The sequence below is a fragment of the Buteo buteo genome, chromosome 3 (genome assembly GCF_964188355.1).
Source record: "Buteo buteo chromosome 3, bButBut1.hap1.1, whole genome shotgun sequence".
Classification (NCBI taxonomy): domain Eukaryota; kingdom Metazoa; phylum Chordata; class Aves; order Accipitriformes; family Accipitridae; genus Buteo; species Buteo buteo.
Window position 1 is genome coordinate 771,396 of NC_134173.1, and position 27,076 is coordinate 798,471.

At 39.4% G+C, this 27,076-nt stretch overlaps 1 protein-coding gene across 1 annotated transcript; it reads left to right on the forward strand.

Annotated features, from left to right (window-relative positions):
• The first annotated feature begins 2,412 nt into the window (after positions 1-2,412).
• Positions 2,413-26,420, forward strand: SPMIP7 (sperm microtubule inner protein 7). Its single transcript, XM_075024265.1, is given in 10 exon segments — positions 2,413-2,926; positions 7,206-7,213; positions 9,694-9,789; positions 10,750-10,825; positions 11,485-11,639; positions 12,082-12,149; positions 13,250-13,291; positions 13,837-13,944; positions 25,240-25,347; positions 26,387-26,420. Coding segments are annotated over 10 exon segments (1,209 nt in total).
• Positions 26,421-27,076: the final 656 nt, after the last annotated feature.

Sequence of the window (27,076 nt, forward strand, 5' to 3'; positions counted from 1 at the left end):
AACTCGGGGAAAACCGGTAAAATTCCTACCCGGGGCGGGAAACGGCGACGTTCCGGAGCCCTCCCCGGGCTGCGCCTCCAGGCCCTGCGGGGAAGGGGCAGGCTGCGCCTCGGCCCCGCCGTCCCGCCACACGCCCGAGCCTCCCCCGCCTGCCGCCGGCCTGAGGCGAGGGGCAGCCCGGCCACCGCCGCCCGGGGCGGCACCCGCGGGGGGTGCCTGCCGCAGGACAAGGAGGAGGAGGAGGAGGAGGCGGCGGCGGGCCGTGAGGCGGCCGGTGGCGGGCGTTGCCGGGCGGCACATCGCCACAGCCCCGCAGCCTCTTCCGACCGCTGGGCAGCCGGCAGCCGCCCCCAACGGCCGCCTGGCGAGGAGGCGGGCGCGCTGAGGTGAGGCGAGGCGAGGCGAGGCGGGCTCGCTGAGGCGAGGCGAGGAGAGGCGGGCGCGCTGAGGTGAGGCCCGGCCCGCCCGACGCGGGGTGCTGAGGGTGAGGCGCGGGGCCTGGCCGCCTGCCCTGCCCGACCGCTGCCTTCCCCGGGGAAACACCTGCCGCCGCGGCTGCTCCGTCCTTAATCGTGCGGCCGCCGGGTTCTACATAATTAATCCCAACCCATTAACGCCCGCCCCTCCGCTCCAGGGGCAGCTGCGTTGAAGCAGCCAGGCCTGCGGGGGTGCGGGCTGCACCTGGGGGCGGCCGGAGGGACAGCTCGGCGGTAACCAAACGTGCCTGTATTATCAACACTCTTTCCAGCACAAATCTAAAACACAGCCCCGTACAAGCTACTATGAAGAAAATTAACTCTATCCCAGCCAAAACCAGCACAAGCTTTAATTGCATTTCACTCTGCAAAATGAGTGTAACAAAACATGAGTCATCCTTGCAATGTCTTCCATCCTGTGCCTTACCTGGGTCCCATGTCTTTGCCTCTCCTGCCATCTCTTTCTAAAGCTTTCCAGGAGAAGGTGAGCAGTGGAGGAAAAGGTCAGGCTGCGACACTGGATATTTCTAGTGTAAAACCGATTATATTTGGTATGGAGATTACTGAATCTTAGTAAATATAGACACCAGTATGGCATTTTAAAGGCTTGTTACTGGCAGAAGTCAAATTTTGAAAGTACCTTTTCACTCACTTGAATGTACAAGTGTGATAGAAAGTGGACACGAGTTCTGTGTTTTCATAGTATTGGCTTAACCTTAGAGTGGTGGTCCTGCATATACAATGTTCTCAGCTGTCACTTTTTAGCCATTTTAGTTCTTGTGACCTATATATGAAAGCTGTCTTAATAAAGAAAGAAGCTTTATTTATTTTTTTTCTGCTCCATCAGCAAACTACTGAAAAAACACCCCACCATGATTCTGCATTATGGAACACAACTTTTTAATACTATAAACCAGTACTGTAATAAATGTTAGGCCCATTTCTGATTTAGTGTTAATCAAGAGCAAGTTAGGAATTCAGGGAGGTTACATCTGTGTGAGACTAACATAAATGAGAGAATGATCAGACTCTGTGCCCTAATTTTCCTGACAAGGCCACAAAATAAAGGCCCCCATAGTGTGAGCTGAGCTGTCCAAATAAAGGTAGTTTGATTTTTCCAAAGTGCCAGACCTTTGCAGATGGCACTAAATCCATGGAGAGAGGACCTCTGTAAATCACACTGCTTTTGTTTAGATTGCTAAATGAATACTGTCAAGTTTGGGATTAGGAAATGAGTGCTGCATATTCTGAGCTGAGACATTAATGGATCTGCCAACATGATAGAACAAATGTCAAAACTCTGGAGGTAATTAAGCTGCATGGAAAACTCTGATGTCAATTTGATTTACTTATTCCAAGTAATAATCTTAAATTTTCTGGATTTGCATTTATCTGTGGTTGTGTTTGATAAGTTTTGTTTGTGTTAAATCTATGTTTCAGTTTAATTCGTATTTGTGATCTAGATACCAATAGAGTAGCTTATTTTAAAATACTTCAACGAAAGCACCATATAATTCTTAGTAAGACTGAAAACTTCTTAATTTTGTCTCTAACAGACAAATAAGTAATTTGTAGTGCATTTCAAGTTGCTATCTGTGTTCCCTTGAAGGACTAGATTGCTGTGGTACGCATGAACCATGTTTCACACCTGGAGACATTTCATTGTGAGGTGGTTTCCATCGTTACCAAGCAACAAAAAAACTCTCTGCTCACTCAATGGCTCTGTTCTTTTTGTAACATACTTGATATATCTCTTTTCAGGAAAGAATTCACTACTTCAACCACTGCCTTACTCTTCATGGTTTCTGTGCACTGATCTTCTGCAGGATGACCTCTAGTTTTACTGTGGTTTGTTGGCTAGGACTTCAGAAACTTGGAGAAACAGGAGCAAGTGGAATCTTTTAAGTTTAGTGCCACATAAGGACGATAGAAGAGAATGACTGTGCTTTCCCATGGAGCTGAAAGGCAGGCAAGTGCCTTTAAAAAGTCCGCCTTGTCAATTGAACCAGTTCACAAGATGGATTGCCAACAGTATCAAAGTCCATTAAAGAAGATGTGCATGCCTGTTGTGAGAGGTCCTGAGAACAGACATGGCTTTGCCAGCTTTGAAGAGAAAAACAGTAATTCTTTCCTTAAATTGAATCCATTCAGCCCTCCAGTAGGGCCGAATTACACTTTACTCCCACACCGGGATAACGTGCCTTTAGTAAATCCCTGCTCAGGTTTTGTGAGTCCAGGAGCAGATGCTGACCTGCAGCCCAATGTTGGAAGCGCTATTGAATCCCTGGTAGACTACCGTGGTGTGAAACCTCACCAGTGGGCCCCCATCACAGGAAAGAGATGCCAGCCTGCCCACAGGAGGCAGATGATCTTCCTGGAGAAAACTAGCCAGGACAGAAGGTAGAACTCCAGGGCTGTGTCAGCTGCTTCTGTCAGGGCACAACTCAGAGGTAAAGCAAACTACTATTTTTATTTCTTAATCCCCAAAGAAATTGGTGATGCTTAACTGAAAAATAAAATTAGTTTCCGAACTCCATCCCCCAAGGTCCTGAAATAACAACCTTATAAAATATATTTGCCCTGGATATTTGAACTGAATATAACAACTGCAGTAGGGTGTTTATATGATTCATTGTCCCTGCTGTAGCAAAGAGGTACCAGTCAGCAAATTCTAATGAGCATTCTAATGCTAAAACCAAACCAAACCAAAATCTTTGAAGGTAAATAATGTTTTAAAAAATCTATTTATGTAAATTGTGAAGTAATATACAATAGTTCTAATGAGCACCTGTTTTAATGTAAACCAAAATAACAAATCACTCCAGAGTCATGAAACCCCCTGGATATTTCTGTGTCCTTTAGTATTTCCTGACAAGCTGCAGTGCAGCCCATTTAAAGACCTATTCCAGTGTCTAGTTGATCGGAGAACAGAAGCTCTTTAGGACTGCCATCACATGTTGGACAGAGTACACGTTACCCTCTTATTTTATATCAATGTGTTACACATTAAGTTGGGTCTGGTCATTTTGTATTGACAGGATCAAAATGGAAATTCACTCTTTTTAACATGAAGCAAAATTGGGTTGGTGGTTACTATTCAGAATTTTCTGATGAAAATTCTGGAAAGCAGAAATATCTACCCAGGGCTTCTAAAGGCAGACATAATTAGCAATAAGCAATATGGTTGAATTTTTATAAAGATTAAGGCAATTCCAATGATTTTCATAGAGAAATGCTCGTTACAGCTGGAACAAAATTTTATGAGAACTCAGGCAACATGCTCATAGATGAGGGGAGGCATTTCTTAGAACATAGTAAAGAAACATAAATAAGCTCCTTGTTCCATTTTACTATACAGAGATAACACGCACTTCACAGTTAGCTATACTTCATCCATGTTACTGTCTCCATAAAGTCTTTACGTGCTACAAGTTCAGACAGTGGTTTTGGAACAAGTTTTGTTCCTTGTTTCTGTCTTCAAACTTTGCATTTTAAATCACTTTAAGCTTAACTACAGTCATATAACAGAACCCAAAAGAACCCAAGAAACCACAAGGGATAAAAAAATAGAGTCCATAATTTTCCTTTTTTTGTCTTGCACATCCCATATAATTTTCACTCTTGTTTCTCAGTTACTGTGTTCCCCATTTATATATGGAATTAGACCTCAGACATCAGTCAGAACTGATCAGCTGTTTTTTTCTGCAAGCTTCTGGAAAAGTGAAGGGGAAGGAAGATTTGAGATATGCACTTCTATCTGACCATTAATTTTTCCAACACAGAGAAAAGCAGACAGAGACAAAGAGAGAGATACTCTGGCAGATAGAGACATGCCTGTAATGAACACAGACAAAATCTGAAACTGAATGTCATCAAGTCAGGCACCTGAGTTACAGTCAAGAAAGTGGTCTGAAATGGAGAGTAGTTCCAGAAAGCAGATAGAAACTGTTTGGCGGGTTTCTGGTGATTTTTTTGTTGGGTAAAGTTCACTATTGAAGTGAAATACTGACTCCACTGAAGGTGTCAGAAACAGTCAAACTTAACTCAGGGACAAACCTTGAAAAAGATAATAGTCCAGCATAAATTTCTTAAGGAAGCTGTGCAAATGTTCTTCCAAACCTAGCATTCATTTACAAGTTACCCTGTGATGCTGAGGTATTAACTACAAATGTGTAAATATAGATATAAAAAGTAGTTGAGTTTTAAGCTACTATATTTAATAAGACTGCATAAACAAATTCCAGATTTCAGCTATGTGATTCAGAGCCCAGCCCAACTACCAACTCCCAGGCACATGATGTGATGAAAGTTGCTAACCTTTCTAGATAACAGTCCCAAGACATTCCACAGCTAAGCTGTTTGGGGAAGTTGTGCTGAAAGAGAGATCAGTAAGGCATTTTACAAGCAAATTCTACAGTCACTTTCTCCACTGCGTTGGGGGTGAATGGAAAAAAAAGAGACACAGAAGCAGCCTTTGAGACAGATGAGCTGAGGTATATAAACATCTGCAGTAGACAGGAGGTTCTCTGTTGTGAGATGTAGTGCTATGGCTTTGGCAGTCAACAGTGTTACTTTGAACTTCCCCAGCAGTCTTTTGCATCTACTGAGCAAAGCCAGTTTATTGAACAGTGAGGCTCTGTGATAGCAAAGCAAAGGTGAGAAGCTGACAAAGAAGGTCGTTCTGAGACTGAAGAGTCAGAGCCTGCCAGAGAAGGGAGACAGCTGAAGAGCCATTCTTCATGTATTCTCGCTCGGTATAGGGAAGGTGCTCAGTGCTAGAAGACGAGGTCTTTAGGAAGTTGACAGTGTTTGCCTGTAGAGTCCCCTTCTTTCAGTCACATGACAACAGAATTTTGTAACCTTTTCTCTGTGGTCTCAATTTTCTTTGCAATGTTTAAGAGGCCCTCAGAATTTGAGCGTGCAGGTATATTTGTACCTGGAAACCTGGTGATGAAGCCCTCATATCCAGTTTGTAATTATTATTCTGTTTTGTATGGCTTAGCACAGAGATGGGCATGGGGATGGCAGAAGGAACCAGGGTATTTGATAAGTCTGCTAAAGAGCAGAGATAACTTCTTGCCCTTCCTGGAAGGTGACACATCTGTAGACACAGTTTTCTTCAAAAACTGGGAAATGGGAAACACCATAGAGTTTACCTATAGACTTGATAGTAACCATTTTCTATAAGAAATAAGCTGTTAACTCATGCCTCTACTAGAGTGGCCATATTTGAATTTGTCCAAAAGCCCAACTAGTCCAGTATTCCATCCAAGACTGTGGATAATTAACAAAGAATATCATCATACTTCCTCTGCGTAATTTCCTATCATGTGATGTTTTGTTGACCATGGGTTCATGACCAGGAGGTGGTGTGTTTGTAGTTAGTAGTCATGGAGTCATAGATTTGGCTTCAATAATATATCCATTTGCTTTTTGAACCCACCACTTAACTTCCAACCCACTATTTCCAGGTCACTTGTGAATATGTTAAGCAACAAAGTCCTAAGCCTAAATGGGTTACTCCAGGTCCCTCTAGCAGTTATCTCCATCCTCCTGGAAAACTGATCATTTACCCCTTCCCTCCTTTTCTGATCTTCTAATCAATTATTTATCCATGCGGAGATCTTATCTTTATTCCATTGTTACTTTAAGAGGCTCTGCTGAAGAGCTTTATCCAGAACTTGTTGAAATAATTGTGGTCACTTTATACTAATTTCCCATTGGCCTTTGTAAAGAAGGAGTTCCCTTCCCAGTGCTTCCTCTCCTGAAGCAAGAAGCCTTTTCTCCAGAGTAGTCATTACTCTGGAGAAGTAATCATACAGGAGTAATCCAGGATTAATCAGCACATTGAGTGAGTGTGAGGCATATCAAGGTAGGATTCCAGCCTCTCCTACCTTTCAAATAATGATAGAAAATGACTGTAGGCAATGCTGGTGCAGCCCCAGTTTGTAACATAGGTACTTGGTGAGATAAAACCTTTTACCTGCCTGCAGAAAGAGAAAGAAGAAAGATTAGTCAGAGGCAACAACATGTAAAGCAAAGAGCAAAAAAGTGTGCAACTTGAAAAACATCAAATTAACAATTCAAGCACACTCATAAATAACGTGCATAGCTCATAAGTATTGTAGCATATAAACAAAGTCAACTAAGAATGAAAAATGGCCTACAGTAAGCTCAAGAATATCTGTGCTATTAAATAACTACTCGTAACACAATGAATTGTGTAATAGCATACTGCCTAATAAGCTAGTAGGTCATCTGGAAATAATGCATAAAAACTCAGAGGGCTGAGTGCCATTGAATAAAACAACTGTGGTTTCACTAAGGATTTGATTATTTATCATCCCTACAGTTATGTATTTCACTGTGCATTTGTTTTTCATTTCCCTAAGAGCAGAGTGATGCTTTCTTCATTCAACAACTTTGTTCTTTCTCTGTTGCTTCTTCTGTCATGCATGTCTTTCCAATATAAACTGATGGGGTTTATGCTTATTTATAGTTAGTTTTCAGGGGGTGATTTGTAGCTTTTTCTTTCAAAGGAGTAGGAGAGATAAGAAGTAATGTTAATGGGTTATATTTATTTTCCATATATAAAGAGAAGTAGAATAATTAACCAAAGAACAAAGCAAAAGAATCTGGAAGAGTTATCTGTAAACCTTTCATTTGGCATTATTATCTTTTGCTGGGCCCACTGAAGTCAATACTCCTACTAAATTTAAAATATAAGAGGTCAAACAGTGCACAGTTTTCGAATGGCAGTGAGGTGCAGTGAAGCTTGTGTGACTGCTGGTTTTGTGAAACCTCTCTGCATATTTCTTCATATGGTGACATAAGAATTTCACTTTTTCCTTTAAAAACAAAACAAAGAGATGTTCTGGCTTTCATGGTTTCTGGGAAACAGCTTAGAAATATGAATGAGTACATCTTTAGTTTCTAACTCAGAATCCAAGCCAGAAATTGCCTAAATCCATTATCTGTCATTGAATCCTGCTTTGTCAGATTAGGAGATGAGTTTAAGTAATAGACTGAAACTGACACTGTCATTAAGCTTGTCATTAGTTAAAAGTGACAAAGCCAAGACACTGAGTTCCCAACTTGGACAAGAACGGATCATGCCATTTTCAGTCCTGTGGACTGAGCAAATCATTAGCAGCATTGAAGCCTCTGGAAAGTTGACTTAAAGAAAAAAATATTACAGTTTTTCTGCTAGATCATTCCACTGAAAGAAAAGGAAGTAAATGTTAGAAGATTAATCATCCCAGCAGTAGGACAGTAGTGTCAAGATGGCAAATTACAGTATACAGTACAAGAGCAGAGGTCTCTAGAAATTCATATGTACAATTATCAAAGCAAATGTAAAATTATATACATGTCCTCCTAAGGACATTGTAGCTGACATGAGTGTTTTACACATACAACACAAAGAATAACAGTTGCAACCTTTAGCTCTTTAATCAATGAACCAGGGGAAGACTATTTTTATGGAACTACTAGGACATATGAATGGATATATTTGAGCCATCTACCTCTTTACTGTAGAGGGCACTAGTACATGCATACCTATTAAGTAATTACAACATTTCAGACATAAAACTTAATGGAAACATTCACATATGAGTACAAGTCGTATATCTGCAGATAGCATTTAGATTTTACACAAAGCTGAGGCAATGAAGATGCAGCCGCAGTCTTTACTGGAAGCACATTACCTGTTAAAGAGACACTTTCCAAAATGATTGTTTTAATTTTGAAAGCTCTTCACAGTGCAAAGATCCACAAATTCTGTCAAGCCTTTCAAAAGCAGCAACTTAAAGTTACAGCACACTCTGCAAAAAGCTCTTTTAAAACCCAGGTCATGTTATTTCAGTATCTACATACAACATTAGTATACTAAACTTAGTTTCTTTTACTGAAAGCTGTGATTTTCTTTTAAACTTTGTCAGAGTGATTAGTTCTGCAAGAACTCATTTTGCATTCTGCACAGTGATTTTCAACTTTTAGTCTTTGAACTATTTTCTCCAAAGTATACCTAAAATTTCTGCAAATAACTAGGAAAAGTAACTCAATTATGAATTAGCTTAAATTTGCTACGTAAAGGTCTTCATAGGCATTGGAGATTTTTAGGGGTCTGGAAGAAACAAGCAGGTTGAAAACTAATGTACTAATGTACTACTGAACTAGTACATTCTTGATACTAAATAATAGTATCCAGTGTTCACAGAGAGAGTGGTGTGATGGCTGTATGGCTGCCTACCCCTTTTACTGTAGTATAACAAAGTATGTTTAGAAATACACCTTTTCCAAAGTCACGAAAAGCATTATGCTAGTTAATGGCACAGCAGTTCAGATGATACTCTCGTACATATCCCTTACCTTGTTTACGAGATTATTTTGTGGGTTTCATCCCGATTCCCTAAGGAGACAGGTTGTTTCCATTCGTCTTGTTTATTTATCTATTGGTTCTCCCCTAATAACTTTTAACCCCATTGGCCAATCTCTGCCAAATTTGAAAGAGATATAAACATCTCAAGGATAATTGCATCCCTGCAAGATTTTTGAAGATTGAAGTCTGGGGAGACGAAAGACATAAATGAGTGTTCCTCTTGAGGGTAACTCAGGCATTATAACATCTTTCTATTTGGCAGCAGCTCACTTGGTTATCAGCATGTGTATGCTGGCTCACCAGTCAATCATCACGTATGTGACTCTACAGTAACTGGCCTCTTGGTGGATAAGCCTGATTTACAGGATCTGGTCAGGGAGAGCTCAAATTATTGGAATATGAAGTTGGGAGGATGAAGGAAAGAGTGAAATATCTTTAGGAAATTGGTCACCTACTGCTCATGGAAGGAATTGTTTATTGCTTTCAGGGTTGGCAAAAATTATGTAACTGTAGAAATGCAATATGTAATTACTAGTTCAGGTTGCATTAGCAAGCTTTTGTTATTATATTTGATAAATTGGATACTTACCTTTATACAGGAAGTACTGTACATGAGAATATGTGAAGTAGACCAAACCATAGCAATGTATGTTGTGATATCATTTATCACTTTCATCTTCCATGTAATTTAATATATTTTTGTGGAAGTTTGTAATTCAGAGTGGTAACAGGTATCTGGACACTGGTGCATCAATTTTTATTGGAAGCCATGAATTGTTTTCATCCAGTTTAAAACAATAATGATTGCTAAAAATTGATTAACACAATAGGAAGCCCTTTCTTTCAGGTTGGAGAAGTCCAGTGAAAGTTGCTCCTGATCTACCTGACCAAAACCATATCTTTGCATTTTATATGGATCCCAATCTCAAGGCAAGTGTCTGGTGCTCTTCTTGTAATGACAGAAAACATATTTAAATAATTTTGTTTCTAGTCTGCTTTCCATTCAACATACTTTGGCAGTGATTACAGCAGCGTAGTGACTTTTTCATTTCTTCATCTAATTATATTGAAATAAGCACTATATTTCAGGTAGCCGTATGTTAGCATGACCAGATTTTAATGGTGGCTATTGCTCCAATAATCTTCATTTTTTGTACTGTTACGCTGGTTAAGGCATTTAGACCGTAATGTGAGACTGATACAACCAATGTCAGTTATGTGTAACTGGAGACAGAGTTAGAGCAAAAATACCAGAATATACAAAAGATACCCAAACCTCATACTTGGTATAAATACTCATATATTTAATACTTAGGCACTGCCTTATTTGGTGCAAGTCACAAACAAATAAGTAAATAAAAAACCATCAATGATTCCATAGCGCAACTCTAATTAAGTCTTTCCTATACTGAAAATGTAATGGCATCCTTCTTCCTTCTACACTGATGAGACTATTCATAGTTCTTAAAGTGTTGCACATGCTTAAATAGTTCTTTAAGTTGGATCCCTTTTGTAGCAATGAACATCATACAAATAAATCAGGCATATGTGAGGGACCGCAAAGTGCATTCGCTATGCCATTTTATAAATAATAGACAAATGGAAAGCTACATTCTTAAGGAGTAGAGAGGGAGTGACATTTTAATTTTTAAATCTGCATTCACTATATTACATTTTCCTTCCTGAGTAAAACTCCTCAGAAACAGATCCATTCTTGATCTCCAGTGCTGGCTGGTGAAGTATGTGAAATTGCATGTTTCACATTCTGATGCAAAAGAAGGTAGTAAACTAGAAAAATGCAGATACATACAGTTCACCCTTTAAACAAGCAATCATAGTATCATATACATAGATAGCATTGCTTTCTGACATGTATTTGATTTCTCTTAGGAATCAAATGATCATTCTGCAAGGTGGAGAGAAGAAAAAGCAAGAGACTATTTCTGCAAGTCAAATACTGAAAGTGAGACACCATTTCTTTTAAAAACAGTTTTTGCTTGTGCTTTACTTTATTTTTTAATCTCTTTGCTACTATGTACCTTTAGGTAGCAGGGCATATAAGACTACAAACAATTTTCCTATCACTCAGAACTTCTGGTGTTTTAACAGCATTCAGCATAGGATTCATCACATGAACTTTAGTTATCTAAAAGCTTGTGTCCAGTCTGTGCCGTCCATCTCTGCTTCCCCTATAGGCAGTGAAGAGAAGCTGGAGTTTCCAAAAGGGCATTCTGTACATCTGTCTTCAACGGCTGTCACAGGCATGATATGACTGGTGTCTAATCTCTATTTGTGTCTCGTCTCACTTAGCTGATTATTCAAATTTAGACGAAATAAATCCCATCATCACTGTAAGCTTATTGGAAGATAAACTACCTCTTTCAGTTAGTGAGTGAGACAGTTTTAAAGAAGATAAGCCTGTGAAACTGTACTGTAACTATGTGTTCCCCAACAAGCAATGTATAATTCCAGGCTTTTAATTTCCCTTTAAACTAGAAATACACACCTTTGTTATTTTCTACATCCTTCTTTGTCACACAATTCCTTATTATCTAGCTACTGATGTCATTCACTAATGGTTATATGGGAAATTTTTTTCTCTTCTTTTTTATTGTTGATCTAGAACTTATGAAGAAGTTCCCTGGGATAATATGTTAGCTTCCAAAGTCCAGCCTCCAGAATCGACAGTGGAAGTGTTGGCTGATCCTGTTTCCCAGAGTTTTGCAAAAAGGAGATACAATCCTGAACCTGAAATAAGGCAAGACAGTGAACGATTTCTTGTCGACTGGTTTTAGGTTTTGTTAATGAAATGTAGCCTAAATTTTGTGTAGGTCATACACATAAACCCACAGCAATGTTTTCAAATAAAAACAGTACCAAGTGAGCATTTAAGGTCATCAGCACACTGCTGTAATTGCCTCAAATGATTTCATAGTTTTTCCCTCCCCCTCCTCTGTAAATTGGTACAGAAGAAGATACGCATGCACAGTACCAAAGGAGAGGACAAGGATATTGATGAAAAATTGGTTGATAGGAATGATGCTGTACCATAACAAATCTCATGTTAAGTTAGCTTACTTGTGATTATTAACTGTAATAATTATTATTTTTACTAAACTAAAATTCAGTCCTGCAATTGGTTCTGATTGCTGCATGAAAATCTATTAAGCCAAATTAATTAAGTAATGTTGCCTTACAAGAACCATCTAATTATGTTTTTAGGTTGTTGGAGCCTTCTGGGACAGATTTCAAACAAGGTCTTTTACCTCTCCACAGAGACCTGTTGATTTGTAAGTTTCATTTCTTTGTGAATATCGGGGTCCTCTAAACACTTCCTTTATGATGTCTGTGTACAGTTAATTATTTCAGAAGACTAAATTCAGCAGCATTCTATGACTAGAGAAGTTAAGATATACAATATCTATATGAAAAGTATACTCTAGCATGCTTCTCCTGTGAGAGAGTTAAATATAAAAAGCAGAACAGAAGAAATCTGTAAAGTCAATGATTGTCATGACTTCATACATCTGATGTTTTCATTAAGACATGACATTTATGAAAACACCATGGTAACCATACACATGTACAAACTCAAGGTTTTATCAGCTATCTATAGAATCCAAAACAATCACCTGTGCATTGGTGTCTTTTCTTCACTCTGTATTTCGCCTGTTCTGTCCTATCTCAGAGTGGGACATTTCAGATGAGTGCAGTAAAGGGTGACAGGAGGCTCAGAAGGCCTCAGATAGGAGCCAAGTAGAGATGCGGAAGGAAAGGTTGGTCAAAGCAAGATAGGAGAGCTAGAACTTGCCTCCTTTCCAGACTACGAGCCAGCAGGTTTGCTCGGGCAAACTCAAGGGATATGTGTGCTGCTGGGCACAGTCAAGCATACAATGGGAGAGACGGGTACCTCTGCAGGGTGGAAGGGAGATAGAAAACGCTAGCATTATGGTTTCTTGAATGTTGCTCTTTCAAAGGAATATAGACGTGGACAGTGAGGGCAGCTTGCAGGGACAGACCAAGAGAGAAATTCAGACCTGATGTTAAATTTTCCTGTGTTCTCAAGGATTGAATGAGAGAAGTGTTACAAGTAGAGAAGCAGTTCATTTTTAAAGAAAACTTGCTTGTACCATCCTAGGAAATTGACTGAAGTCCCAGTATCTGAGGATAAAGATTAAAGACAGGATTCTGCCTGCTGAACTGGGTCATTTAGCATATATGCCAACCTAATCATTTACCACGGTCTTTTACCAAATTCAAATGAGCATTGCATCATTCCAGGAGCAAAACTTTGACTTGTCACCACCTCTCTTTTGGGACCTCATAAATATTCTATCAGGTTATTCTGTCTGGTGAAAAAAAGGTGATTGATCTATTTTGTCTTTAACAGTGTAAGCCGAAGCTCTCGAACCTGTCATAGCCCTTTGTATATGTAAGTACAATGTCCCTGGGTTGTTTTTACTTCTACATTTTTTATTAAGCCCAAGCAATCTATCTCTCATTTTCTGAAGCAAGAGTTGTAGATGGACTATGTTATCTAATCTTAAGATGTTTTCTGGTGCCAAGGGAGAGCATGTGTTGAGTCTCCTCTGCTTGCAGGTGACTCCAGCTTTTTACCTGTAAACTAGAAATCAGGATCCTGTCATGTCCTCTTTGGAAGAATATCCCAGTCTGATCATGGGCATAGCCAAAAGGAGAAGAGATGACACATTTCTGTCTTATTTCCATTCTTCCCAAGCCTCCTCTCTGTACATATGTACTAGAGCTGTCATTTGTTATGTGCTGCAAGTTCAGCAGATGATTGTTTTCATCTTGGGACGTGCCAAGCACACAGGGCAGTTAATGTCCATGTTTTTTCTTGTGGACCATTTTAATAAATAACTAGAATTTTGGAGCATGCAGTATATGGTTCAGCTGCCTCCACCAGCTGTCTTATGAATAATGTACATATCTTTGATTTCCTTTCTATCCAGACAGTGGCTGTGTTGGTGCAGTAAATTTTGAAGACATTAACAATGCCAATGTAGACTTAATCCCACTTAACTATGTGCAAACTTCAAAGCCTTGCTACACAAACACTGCACAGTATGTTTCTCTTTTTAGCATGATTTTGATACTGCCTCTTGAGTTCTTCTTACTTGGGAAAGGGGAAAAAACAGTTAAAGATCTGGTCTTGGGCCATAAGAATGAAAAAAATTGGGGGGACCGCTCCTTATTCTTTTTAATAACTTGAATGAGGTTTGTTAACACATGAAGAACAGTGGGCTTTCAGACTGAAGCTTGAACTTGAAGAGTCCTTTTTAATAACTAAGTCAGTAGTAAATGGCCTACAGTGGTAACTGCCTACAGTGGTCGGTGTAGGTCTGTATAAATCTAAGGGACCATTCAGCCTAGATATACAAAATTAGTCAAGGAAGCTGATACAAAAATAAGCAGAGAGATGTCTACTGGGATGATGGTATAACAGATTTTATCCATCAACTTGCATTATGGTAAGCTTAAATGCAACCTGTTTTGACTAAGTATGAATTTGTCATAGAACATTAAGGCCTGATTCTTTATTGTATCACATTAGTGTTATAGTTCCAGGGAAATTATGCTCCTAACACCTTGCATCATGCTTTTCAACCAGAAATGTTGATTAGGTTTTTTGCCATCCAGGAGTTGCTCTGTGACCCAAGTGACATCTAGTACAGAATGGTCATAATGGGCTGACAACAATTGACTGTCAGACCAAAAACTAGTGTTCTAATCCTGGGAAGTAAAAGCTGCCTGTGCTAACACCAGTGTGATGGTATAATCTGTCTTGGTATAATGAACTCTTCACAATTGGCAGGCTCTGACCTAGGCTGGTATGGAAATCAGAGTATACTCTCCCTCCTTTTGTTAACCTTGCTAGACTAATTGCAGAACCAAGTTTTAAGAACTTAGCAGGCACCTTTCCATTTTTTTTCAATTGAGAAAGGTTGCACGTGAAGCTAGTCTGAGCACATCTCCTAGATCATACCCCAAAACACCTGACTTACGGTTTCTAATGATGCTGGTACTACCTAACTCAGGCATTTCTGTAAATGCCCAGCAGCAGGAAATAAATTTGTGTTACATTCAAGGCTCAAGTGGGGAGGACATGGAAGAGAAGGTTCTGAGCTTGCCATGCACCAGGAATTACTGCTGATGCCATTCTGAATAGAGTCCTTACTTCCAAAAAAACTATGTTTATTTTCAAACTATGCCATACTTTCATACTTCAAATACCTCCTGTTCTTTAGTATTAATGAACAGGTCTGTTGAGTAGAAGTGCATGTGCCATTGTTTGAATGGGCAGTATGACTTGAATACTGCCTGTCGTGGTTTAACCCCAGCCAGCAACTAAGCACCACACAGCTGCTCACTCACTCCCCCCCCCCCCCGCCTCAGTGGGATGGGGGAGAAAATCGGGAAAAGAAGTAAAACTTGTGGGTTCAGATAAGAACGGTTTAATAGAACAGAAAAGAAGAAACTAATAATGATAACACTAATAAAATGACAACAGTGGTAATAAAAGGATTGGAATGTACAAATGATGCGCAGTGCAATTGCTCACCACCTGCCGACCGACACCCAGCTGGTCCCCAAGCGGCGATTCCCTGCCCCCCCCTCCCCTGTTTATATACTAGATGTGACGTCCCATGGTATGGAATACCCCGTTGGCCCATTTGGGTCAGCTGTCCTGGCTGTGTCCTGTGCCAACTTCTTGTGCCCCTCCAGCTTTCTCGCTGGCTGGGCGTGAGAAGCTTTGACTTTAGACTAAACATTACTTAGCAACAACTGAAAACATCAGTGTTATCAACATTCTTCTCATACTGGACTCAAAACATAGCACCGTACCAGCTACTAGGAAGACAGTTAACTCTATCCCAGCATGAAACCAGGACACTGCCATGTTAAAAATATGTGATTTTTAACTTTAGTCACTAGATGGCCATTGAGTTTGCAAAAGCTTCCTGAATGCCATTAGGAACACCTTACTTTTAGCTAGATCATGAACTTCGAAATTCAAAAGTTTTCACTTTAAGCCTTTCCTAAAGTTGTCTTTAGTAGTTTGAGCTGGTATTAAGCATTCATTTGCAAACTTTTGGGCAAGTAAAATGGTAAAACTAACAACTTAATGGTAAGAACTAAAAATGATAAAAGAGGAAAGAGACTGTTCTGTTTACTTAATCAGGTTTTGTCTTTGCATAGGCCTTTCCTTTCTGTCCTTTCAGTGGTCTTGCAAAGTCCACATCTCTGGGGAAACTACAGAAGAAATACTTCACTGGAGGAAGCAGAGGGAGAGAAGCTGTAAAAATATTCCCCTCTGTTCTGAAGAAAAGGCACAATGCTGGGCCTTAACCACATATAGCAGAGTATGTGCTAAACATTCCTAGTTGATGGGAGCTGCCTTGGAAGTAGCTGGAATTTCTGAGCTCCACCTTAGGTCTGTTCATTTCTGTTTCTTACATCAGTTTCAGGGAGAATGCATATCCTTTTGCTATGCATCACATGCTGTCACACACGTGTGGGGAACAGCACATCATTCTTCACACAGCCTTACTTATTACAGCAGTAGGCTCACAGGCAAAGTAAGGTGCTAAGCATTGTAAGATGGTCAAATTTGACCCGTATGACTACAACCAAACCTATTAATACCAAGCTTTTATGTACATAATGCACCATTCTGATTGTTTTATCTCGCCTCCTGCATAAGTCATCTGATTTCTCACAGCCTTCATCTAACTTTTAACTTCTGCTTGAATTAGAACATAAAATAGTATAAAATTATTATTGAGAAATGTGCTTTAAAAATACAGGACACATAGCATGCAACATAATGCTGAACAGAGATTTCTGAGTTTGTAGGGAAGTTAGCAGAGCTATTAACCCTTAGTTCTGTCTTGTCATAGTGCTTTTGCTGTAGAGCTTTGAAGAATAGAAGCTGATGTGTACACTGTACTGCAAACTGACAGACATCTTGTCTGGTACTACTTGCAGCGTATGGTATCATGGTGTATTTATAAGTTTGAGCAACAGGTTCTGTATTACCTTCTCCAGTATTCTCTATGTAATTTTCCTGTTTTTTAGTGAGTGAGGCTATGGGTTTCATTGATTTCTGGCAATAAGGAGACCAAGATCTCTGAAACCTAAAAGATTCTGACATCTCAAATCTGTGAAAAACTCAATTCCACCTGAAAAATTCTATTAAGTTTTTCATATTTATTCTCTGTCTATGATTGTCAGTCATCAAGATTGCTATGATTTTAAGTGGAAGAAAGAAGAAAGTCAGAAAGAAGACATAAAAGTGATCGCTATAATTTTTTTTTCCCACTTTGTGTGTTTGCCAGTAGTTCTGGAAAGATGTGTAAAGGTATTAAGGCTGCTAGACTCCCACCAAAATCCTTGAGAAGTTAGATGTATGCTTTGGATTTATAAGCCTAAATATGCTTTGGAAGTCTGTAAAATGTAAAAATCTCTTTGTAGATAGTCACTTTCACTCTTTCATGGACTAGCAGTTGCGCTTCCTGCCTCTAGCACTTGGGCGGCAGCATCAGTGCTCAGGCATTACTCCAGAGTGAGACACTTGTCTTCCCCAGACTATGCAAGAAAGTGGTTGCCATTCAAATTATTAGCAAAGCTGAAACTAGCTAAGAGTCATCTGTCATGTAATTTTGCAGAGACAAACAGGAAGAGTGGTGAACCTGGGCATATCTTGTATGTTACCCTTGTGCCCACCCTCTCTTCCTTTTGGCAGAACAGGAAACCATCTTCTGTTTTTCTTCTTTTTTCTTAAGGAATTAGAAAAAAGATAAAAGTCATGATTTATGCTGCAGTTGAGCCTAAAAGCCCCTAGTATAAGATCAGTGTTGTGAAAAGCTGCTGTGCATATACCCAGCACTCTAGATAATACCCTGAAGTCCTTAGCATGCAATTTGGAAGTTGTACAGATGGGAATCCAGGTGCAGTGTGATTAAGTGGTTTGCCAAATCCCATTGGGAATCTGTAGCACAGTTAGGAATGAAACTGCATGTATCCCGAGCCCTAGCCTGTGCCTTTTTTTTGCCAAACTCTGAGCTTTAAGCCATTGAAATGATGCTTTGCTGAAAATTGGTTTTAAAAAATAGTAATTAGCACAAAATTATGGCCATAGTTCTTAAAAGTTAGGCTGGGACACAAGTGAAGACTTAGGAATCTAAGTCACTTTTTATCCAGTTTTTCTCTGTGGTTCAGACATGGAATATCTGTGGGAGCCTTCGCCACATGTAAAAAGCCACGTCATAAGTGTTGTGATTCATCTAGAAGTGCTAAATTTATGAATCTGAACTTATTAAGCAAAACTATGTTTGTGATCTGGTGGCAGTCTAGGATGATCAGTGGGCATTTCCCTAAGGGAGCTGTGGAAGTGCTTTTCTCAGGTCAGACTTTTCATCTTCACACTTGACCAAAGATCCTGGTAATTCAGTTCCTCTCATTCTCTTCCAAGCTGTCATTAAAGCCTGTCTTGGGGGAAAGGGATCAGTTACATCATCTTTTGAGGTCTGTTCCAGCCCTGGAATGTAGCATCATTCTTAATATCCTTGGTTTGTGTATGCACTCCTGAATTTGCTTTAGGATGAACTCATTCCTCTCTTTCATCTTCGGTTATGTTGCAAAGTATGCCTAACAACTGGAATCCTCTATCATTTCTTTGCCAAGGGCAACATAGAAATCTTTTTTAAAAAAAAAGAGCCAGTCAAAAAATTAGGAAGTTGTTCTGAAAGAGCACTCTGAAAATCTCTTTCTAATGCAGCTCTTTTTCACCAACAGATCTCCAAAAATCTTTTATAAAACCTATCATGATCTTGTTTTACAGCTCAGTGCTTTTGTCGAGTGGACTACATTGTCAGAGCACAGGACTTGTAGGCTTGAATCTCATCTTTTTATGCCACAAACCAGCGAGGTTCCAAATTGAATGCTTTGGTTCTTTTTTGTATTTTCATTGTATGTTGCTTGTGTTGTTTTGTTAGGTATGCTGGACAACAATTGTCCAGTGACTCAAGTGGCTTTTGTTGTATTTTTAAATTTACTGAGTTTTTTGTGCATATTTTCACTTTCTTGTGGTTTTTTTCCCCTACTTTCTCCACTCATCTGCCTACTTTAAACTCTCTTCTTGTATTTGCTTCCTTTTCTTTCAAACCCAGGAAGTGTAAATTCCATTGGAATCAGTGAGTTAAAGGTGTCTGCTGAACGAGATTTCATGAACAGGGATAGAATTGAGTTCATATATTTTGCAGAACTGAGACCTCTGCGATATGTTTTAGAAGACTTTGAAGTCTGAATTGATTATGTCTGTTTTCCTTGGTTATTTTTTCTTTGTTTCTTACTGTTTTGATTATGAATTATTTGCTTAGAATATTTATTTGTGGAAGATGAATTCTGCACTTGGTTTTATATGTCACATAGCTAACCATATACTAGGTAGGGAAGCAACTGAGAGCTAAAGAGTGTATTTTGTGCAGCCAGCCAGGCTTTCAAAAATAGCTCAGCAACCACACATGAAAACCAGTATTCTGAAAGAGCTCACATTCTGGGTGCACGTTGATTGCTGAGCTCCTGTGAAAATCTGGCCACAAACACCACAATGAAACTTTTAGGTACTGAGCACTTTTAAAAATCTGATCCCCTGTGTGTAACTGCTGCTTCAACCCAAATGTGTATCAAGGAAGAGGACGATGGTCTGAATTCTGAAGAAACACTGTATTTTCAGCTCTCTTGGGCAAGTTGCACAGAGGAGGAAACTTCGCCACACAGCTACAGTGACTTCCAGGAAGGCTCAGACTGCTAAATTCTCTGGACACTTTTGAGAGGCTCCGTGTTATTAATAAGTGAAAATAAGTAATGACCCAATTCATTCTTTCTTGTTATTAACAACTACTTTGAAAAAATCTTTTTCTTATTCAGAAGTGTGTTTTGAACCTAATAATTTTGAAAACCATAGAGAAACTGGTTTTATTGCATCATATGGATTCCCAACGTAATCATCTGCTGTTCTCTTTTTCTTAAACATCTTTATAGGTATGTAATTTTGTATAATTCTTTTCACCCCTAGTCACCAGCTTTTTCCTTTGTTGACCTCTTCCCCAATCAGCTGCTGAAACAAGGTTATGCTCTATGTGGTATTTTAGTTCTGCAGGTGTTTCAAGGGTCAATGGAAAAAAAGCCTCACACGCTGGTGATGGGGATTTCCTTTGTAGCATTCATGGGCAGGGCTCTGGTAAATGCTCAGTCTGACAGACACAAATAACTCTCCTCCTTGGCATTGTTAGAACTCCCTTACACCCTCAATGAGTTAGCAGTACTTAGTGTAGTAACAGTGTAGCACACTTAGTACATTCCAGCGTACATAGCAACAGTTCGTATCAATCAGGTATCTGATTATCTGACTTCTGCTTTCCTCTTTTGTGTGTCTTTTGTATTATAGCACAGCAACTTCCTGATTTTCACTGTGGTACTTACTGGAACCTACCTCTTGAAATTTGACAAAAGCAGTTAGGACAGACATTATATTTTCTTGTTCCACATTAAAAGCCTCTGCCTCCAGAATTAAGTAAAAATCTGGCAGTCATTAGCATTTTAAAACTTGCTACTCGTAATTCATCGGCTCTCCTAATACTCGGTAGAGGGCAGTGCTTACACAATACATATGCATTCTAACAAAGTGTTACTTAGCAGCACTTTTGAAGCATCAACTAATTCATTGCCATAACAGCGGTGAAGTAGATTATAGTATTAGTTTTTGAAAGATGAAGACTGAGGAGGCTGAAGTGACTTGTCCAAGGCCACAGAGGTTGTCTGTGTCAGAGAGAAGACAAAATCTGACCAAAATCCATTTCTGGAAGCAGTTGATTGAAATGGGAACTTAAGACATACAGTTTCTAGGAAGACAAAGTCCAGAGTGTTTTAAGTCATGCAGTTCTTGCACAAAACTGTTCTCTGAAACTACCCTTTATTCTTGGTTTCTCAAGCACATTGGGCAAAATGCTACTATCACATCAGTATATCTGTGGTGACTTCAGTCATATTTCTTCAGTGTAGTCAGCTTCCAACTGACTGTGTGTATGCATCCCTTATCATTTCAAGTTACCACAGAAACCTCACAGGCCACGATTAGCTGGGGACAGGACCCTCTGCTGCCTTGCACCTTGCATACTCATTTTCATGGGCTGCCTAAGAGCTTTCCCACAATGCGTCTTTTCTTCAGAAACTGACAGCTTGTCTACCATGTATGCCTTTTGAATGATCTTCCAGTTTGAGTCATTTGGGGGATTGAGGGTGGGGGATGCTGAAATATCCTACTTTGACATTTTCCAAATGAGATTTTATTGCTGGCTTGAAATGCTTCCTTGTTTCTGAAAAGTAATACCCTGTACTAAAAAGAGGGGTTGAAAAAGTTGAAAGCAGAATAAAACTGTTTGAAATTGTAGAAACAAAATGTTCCAGTTCAACATGACTAAAAATATTTCTGGGGAATTACCACTTTGATGGTTTTATCCTTTTAGAAACCCCAAGTCCATTTGTAAATACCCATTCCCTATCCTGCTTTGATCGCTGAGGGAGGAGGGTATGAAATGCAACCCAGAATGCTCTGTTCAAAAATCCTGTTGGTCCCATTCTTCACTCTGCATGGAGCACCTTGTTTTGACTTCACAAGTTCTCTCAGGTATATTCTTTCCCAACACAAGAGACTGTATGCTCTGAGTTTCCTGACATAGGATTGCGTCTGAGGCATTTTTACCACAGGTTATTCTGCTTGGCAAATAGGATCATGGAGTAAAAGAAGGGCCACAAACATGTGACATGTCAGTCTTCCTGGAAGGGAATTTGAGGTGGAAGCCAGCTGTGAGTCTTACATACTGTGAGTGAGACCTGAGAGGCCTGTTTTATAATTGCAGTAGCCAGATGAGCTAGTTAATGACTTAATCTGGTGATTTACTTCTATGAGATTTATACAACAGTGTTTCTAAGAAAGAGTAAGATGTTAGGAACTCTTTGCTCGTAAGTGCAAGGTAAGAATCTACCAGATAGCTTTCACTAGATAGAATTCTTGTACAAAGAACTTGGATACCTCAGTCGCTTAAGCTGAAGTGCTAGATCCAAGGTTTTCAAGAATTACAAATTGTTTGGGGGAATCTTGATTTTGCTCCCATACATGGGAAACCTGGGCATCTAATGCCCTGGAGACACCCTAGACCATCATTTGTAGACACCATCACAGATCTCCTGCGGGTACTGTGCTATAGGGGGTTATCTCAGATACCTTAAGGCATCTCAGATAGCTCTAAATGTCAGTATGGGTGGCCATCTAAATAAAGTCCACAGTTTTTCCTGAATGCTACCAGGAAATAAAACTCTTTAAAGACATCCCAAGGTGGACATACAAAATAGAGGCACACCAAAGCAGAGGCACTCAGAATCACTACATTCCACTTAAAAAATCTTAGAGCTTGCACAGATTCAACTGTCAACACTGTATGTTTCTTACTGTTGGGACTAAGAGCTGCTAGCATGATAACAAGTGTATGAACAAGAGAGATGTCATGGTTACAGAAAGAAAACTTGATGACGACAGCATAACCACAGAGGAGTTTTGTATGTTGCCCAGTGGTAGCCTGGCACTTAGCTGTTTTCTTTAGCAGCAACAATCTGGTTTAGCAGCTCATCAGAGAAAACACAGAAGAGCTAGACAGCATGATCCAAAAACAAAAAACCAAAGGGGTATTTTTTTAACCTCAGTTTCTTCTGCTTTATCGCATACATAACCGCAGCACATTTTTTGCATCTTCTTTGCAGGTTCCCAGGAGAGCAGCTGCTTTACTGTAGTGTAAGCTTTCTTGCTATCCTGGTACTTTTAGCTTCTCTCTGCCCATCTCTCTTCTCTTTCAGAGCTACATCCTTCCCACGTGTTATGAATATACCAGCTTCTGTCAATCCTTTCTAACAGACAGTCAGAACAAGGCTTCATCTTGGGTCATCTCTCAGGCTTGATTTTTGGTTCACGTTTGACCACTTATGATGCTTTTCTATTTTCTTCTAGTTTTGCAAGATTTAAAGGTCAGATGATTTTATCAATCAGATGCCTCACAGTGCATAATGTATTCTAATACCTCCACAGTTGTATAGTTATTATGTAAGTTAACTCCAAATAGGCTTATAAAATGTTGCAAGTTAATATGGGGCTTCTTGTGATATCCTTCTCTTTGTGACGCTCACACAATTTCAAGGAAGTTAACGGAATTTCTTTATTATATGTGAGAGATGTATCTTGGTATGTAGCGTGTCACCAGGGTAATAAAACTGTTCGCAGTCTGACTGATTCTTTCAAAGTGATACCACATTTTCAGGTTTGCATGAATGCATGTGCTTATACTCACACACACCCAATGTCCGTTGTGTCCCTCAGTGGGATCTCTGCACATGCAGGTGAAATTTTCTACAGAGTTATCTAATCTGCACATAACCTAGCAATTGTCTAGTTTGACATGAAAAAAAAAAATTTGTCTGCAAGCCATTTTGGCCAATTATGAAAATATGTTCTACTGCTGTACTAGATTTTCAGGCCTACTTGTTACCCCTGCATGGCCACTGTCAAAACAGAGAGCAGATTTTTTTACTTGCTCAGCCAACTACTTGGCCATTCCCTATAGGTAACAGCTTCCGAAGTGCTGCAAAACTCCTGTACTGATGCTACAAAGCCATCTTCTCTGTGGGGTCATGTACTGGAGCATGGCCCAGGGAGTATAGCAGTGTATGAATGTATGGGTTAGTGCAAGGCTACTCCAAAATAAGATAAAGGACTAGATGGTCTTTCTGCTAAATATGGGTACAAAGACTACAACATATACCACCAATGCTCCTGTGGCACGTATAGTTCACCCACAGTCCTTTGTTATAACTGTGGTAGGTAGATACAGCATTTTGTCATTACCTCTGCTATTCTGGTGACAAATTTCAGAGCCAAGTTTCCTAGTACACAAGTCAAAGAATTTTCTGATAAACCACATCTCACACATATGTCCAGTTTTGCATCCTGTGCTGAACTTAGTTGCGGAGAAGTAGCTGATCAGCTGTACTGAAACTAATAGCTCTATGCACTTTATAATTAAAGGAACTGTTTATTTTTACCCAGAGTACAGGGGAACCAAAAAATACCTCAGAGATTATTTTAAAGGAGGCACTGTTATCATTTATGTGGTCTGAAGACCTGCAAAACAGTAATGGAGGCAAGGTTTACAATCCCAAATATTTAGTTGATTCAGTGGGTGAAACAGCTTGTCATGAGCTCTTACCTCCATGTGTATGGGCTGTCTGGATATATGTATAATTCAGCAGTGTCCTATTTTGAGTTGTCAATATAGAACAGTACTGATAATACTCTGAATAACTTTGTGCTGAAAAAAAGCTGTCATATTGGGGGTTTAGATTGTTTTATTTTTAATCTTCATGGATTATCTCTCTGAATTCATATTAGTACCTCTTTTTTTTTCCTTTAATTTTGTTCATCTCTGCTTCATCTTGCAGCAATTGCTCTCAAAATTTTCTGTTGTGCTATGTCAGATAAGTAGAATTATTTCCTCCATCTCTTTAAGGAACTTTCTTTTTGAATTTCACATTAAAACTTAGCATCAGAATTAACAAAAGTCTTTAATTTTCCAAGATGTGGCACATACTGTCTCAATCCACTGGTGTACTCGAGCTAGAATTTAAGTTGATGTGTCTAAGTAGTGTTAATAATATTACATATACATATAAATACGTTCTTAATAAATTCTAGGGGAAATTTAGAAAACTTTAGAATCATTTGGGAAATCTTTTATGGTTTAAGCCATGAGAAATCACACCTGTTGGCCCAAAGCCTGCTACCTAAATTCCATATTTGAAGCTGGAACCTAAATATGAGCTAAATCTGTGTCACATTTTTAAAGACTATTTCCTTGCTTTTTGTGTTCTATGCGAACCCTGTGACCACATTTTTTCTTTGAGATTGAATGTTGCTTGTAATCATGAGTATCATACAGATATTCAACCTAAAAAACTGGAGGGGGGGAAAAAAGGAAAAGTCACTAAAGAACTCACTTTTGCCATGTCTAACCAAAGATTTTGGGTTGGATCTTCAGCTAGATCATCATAAAGTTGTTTTGCTGATCATAAAGCAGCTGTGCCAGTTGATACATTCTAAGGACTACTCATTATATTATAAAGAATTTTTACCCCATCCATCTTTAATAAACACTAGCTATTTTAGAACTGATCTGTAAGTCATATTTCAAGCCTATAGTCATTTAATTTACCTTTCTCTACCCCCATCCCCCCTTTAACTTTTTCCTTTAGCACTCCAAATATCCCTGGATACACTGGCAAGGTTCATTGGTCAGCAACTCACCCGGCAAATTCTAATCTTCCATCAACAACCCCATCAATAATTGCACAAATGCATGGGTAGGTATGAGGTATATTTCTCAGCTTGTTCAGAAAGATTACAGGGAAAATCCTAATTGCATTTATTTAGTTGAAGAACAATTAAATGTTAAGCATGACATTCCATTGGCTTAAAAAATACAGAGCAGTTGGGGTTGGATCCCACCACATTATTGTCATGCTAATCTGAAATCCTTTTGAGGATTTCAGAATCCTGAAATCCTTTTAGAATTTTTCTGGAACATCATAAGGTACATACTGGGAAGGTACCTTAACACTGAGGTAAATCATGATTTTTAAATGTGGATTATTTCTACACTGAGAAATTTTTTCTTTAGCTATAGTCACTAAGTCATGGTTTAAGTGACTTTTTTTTTTTTGATTGATTGATCTGTGTGTGTTTTGAAAGAGGCTCACGAATGTCAAAGTTAAGAATTCCCAAAGAAAACTGCGTGGTGGTGTGTTTCCAAATTGGTGTTGGCAGACTTATGAAATGGGTATTTGCTGTACAAAAATAGTTGTTAAAAATGGGTGGGTTTACTTAGAAGGCAGTGAGAGGCAGATTCATGCCATGCCCCCACTCCAATGCAGCCCGGGACCCTGTGTCTATGAAATCCTCATAACCCTACATTGCTATTGTCGCTACCTCATGAAGTGAATTAGTAATCTTTATTCTCTCTTGCTCTTCCATACAAGGCTCGTTAAAACTATGGGTCAGTGTAAGTATTCAGATGTCTACCTCTTGTAGGTTTCAAACGAGCCAGACACTTCAGAGCAGCTGAGAACCCCTTTTCCTTTTGTTAGCACAAAGAGCTTCTCACATTGGCAAAGGACCAACCTAGCCTTTCTCCCAGTAGCTTCAGAACAGCTTAATAACTTTTTTTCCCCCCTCTCTCCTTTATGATTTTGTGCTTTAGATTCTGATTTGTTGTTATCCGTGATCATCTAGGACATGGTGACACTATCCCAAGCTTCCACATTTTCCTGAGAAATTTATCTTCCACTAACCATTTAATTGGCTTTAGGATTCTGTTCACAACACATGACACTTCTTTTTCAGCACTGCCAGTGAAAAGTACCTGGAAAAGACTTGAGGAGCTTTAGGGAGCTGCCTGGCTTTTAAAGAATTCACCTTGTCAAGTGTTTCATCATTGTGCAAAATGCACTGACTTCCATTTCTGCTGCCCTCCATCCATTCACCTCTGCTCTTTTCCTCTTGTGGTTATACTTAGAAAATAGGCAGTCACCTGTAGTCACGGTTTGCTGTTGACAGGGTATGAAAAGGTGCAACAGAGTCCTGAGTCTCTACAGGCTAATAAAGCTGAACTCAGAGCAGCCTGATGCAAGACTAACTTGCTTGTAAATGTCACAGACAAATAAAAAGGCAAATGCATCTTAGCAAAGATCGTTGACAGACTTCAGACAGATACCAGATTTCAAGAGCAAAAAGACAGGCGCCACTGTGATCCAAGAAAGGAAAACACATCTGTTACTTCCTTTTACTTTGTACAGGTGTTACTGTGGGTGTAGTTCATAGTGGATGAATTTTCTTAGCTTTTAATGGATAGCAAGAACAGGGTTCTTGTTCTGTGCTAATGGATACTTTCCAGAACCAGACAGAATCCCCTGACTTTTTTCAAGAAAGGTGTGTAGGAAACAGATAGCAAACATAACCATACCCAGACATTGCAGATGAGGTTTTACCACCCTTTTTCTGAGCTGACTGGTACATTGCCCTGAGGGTGGTACC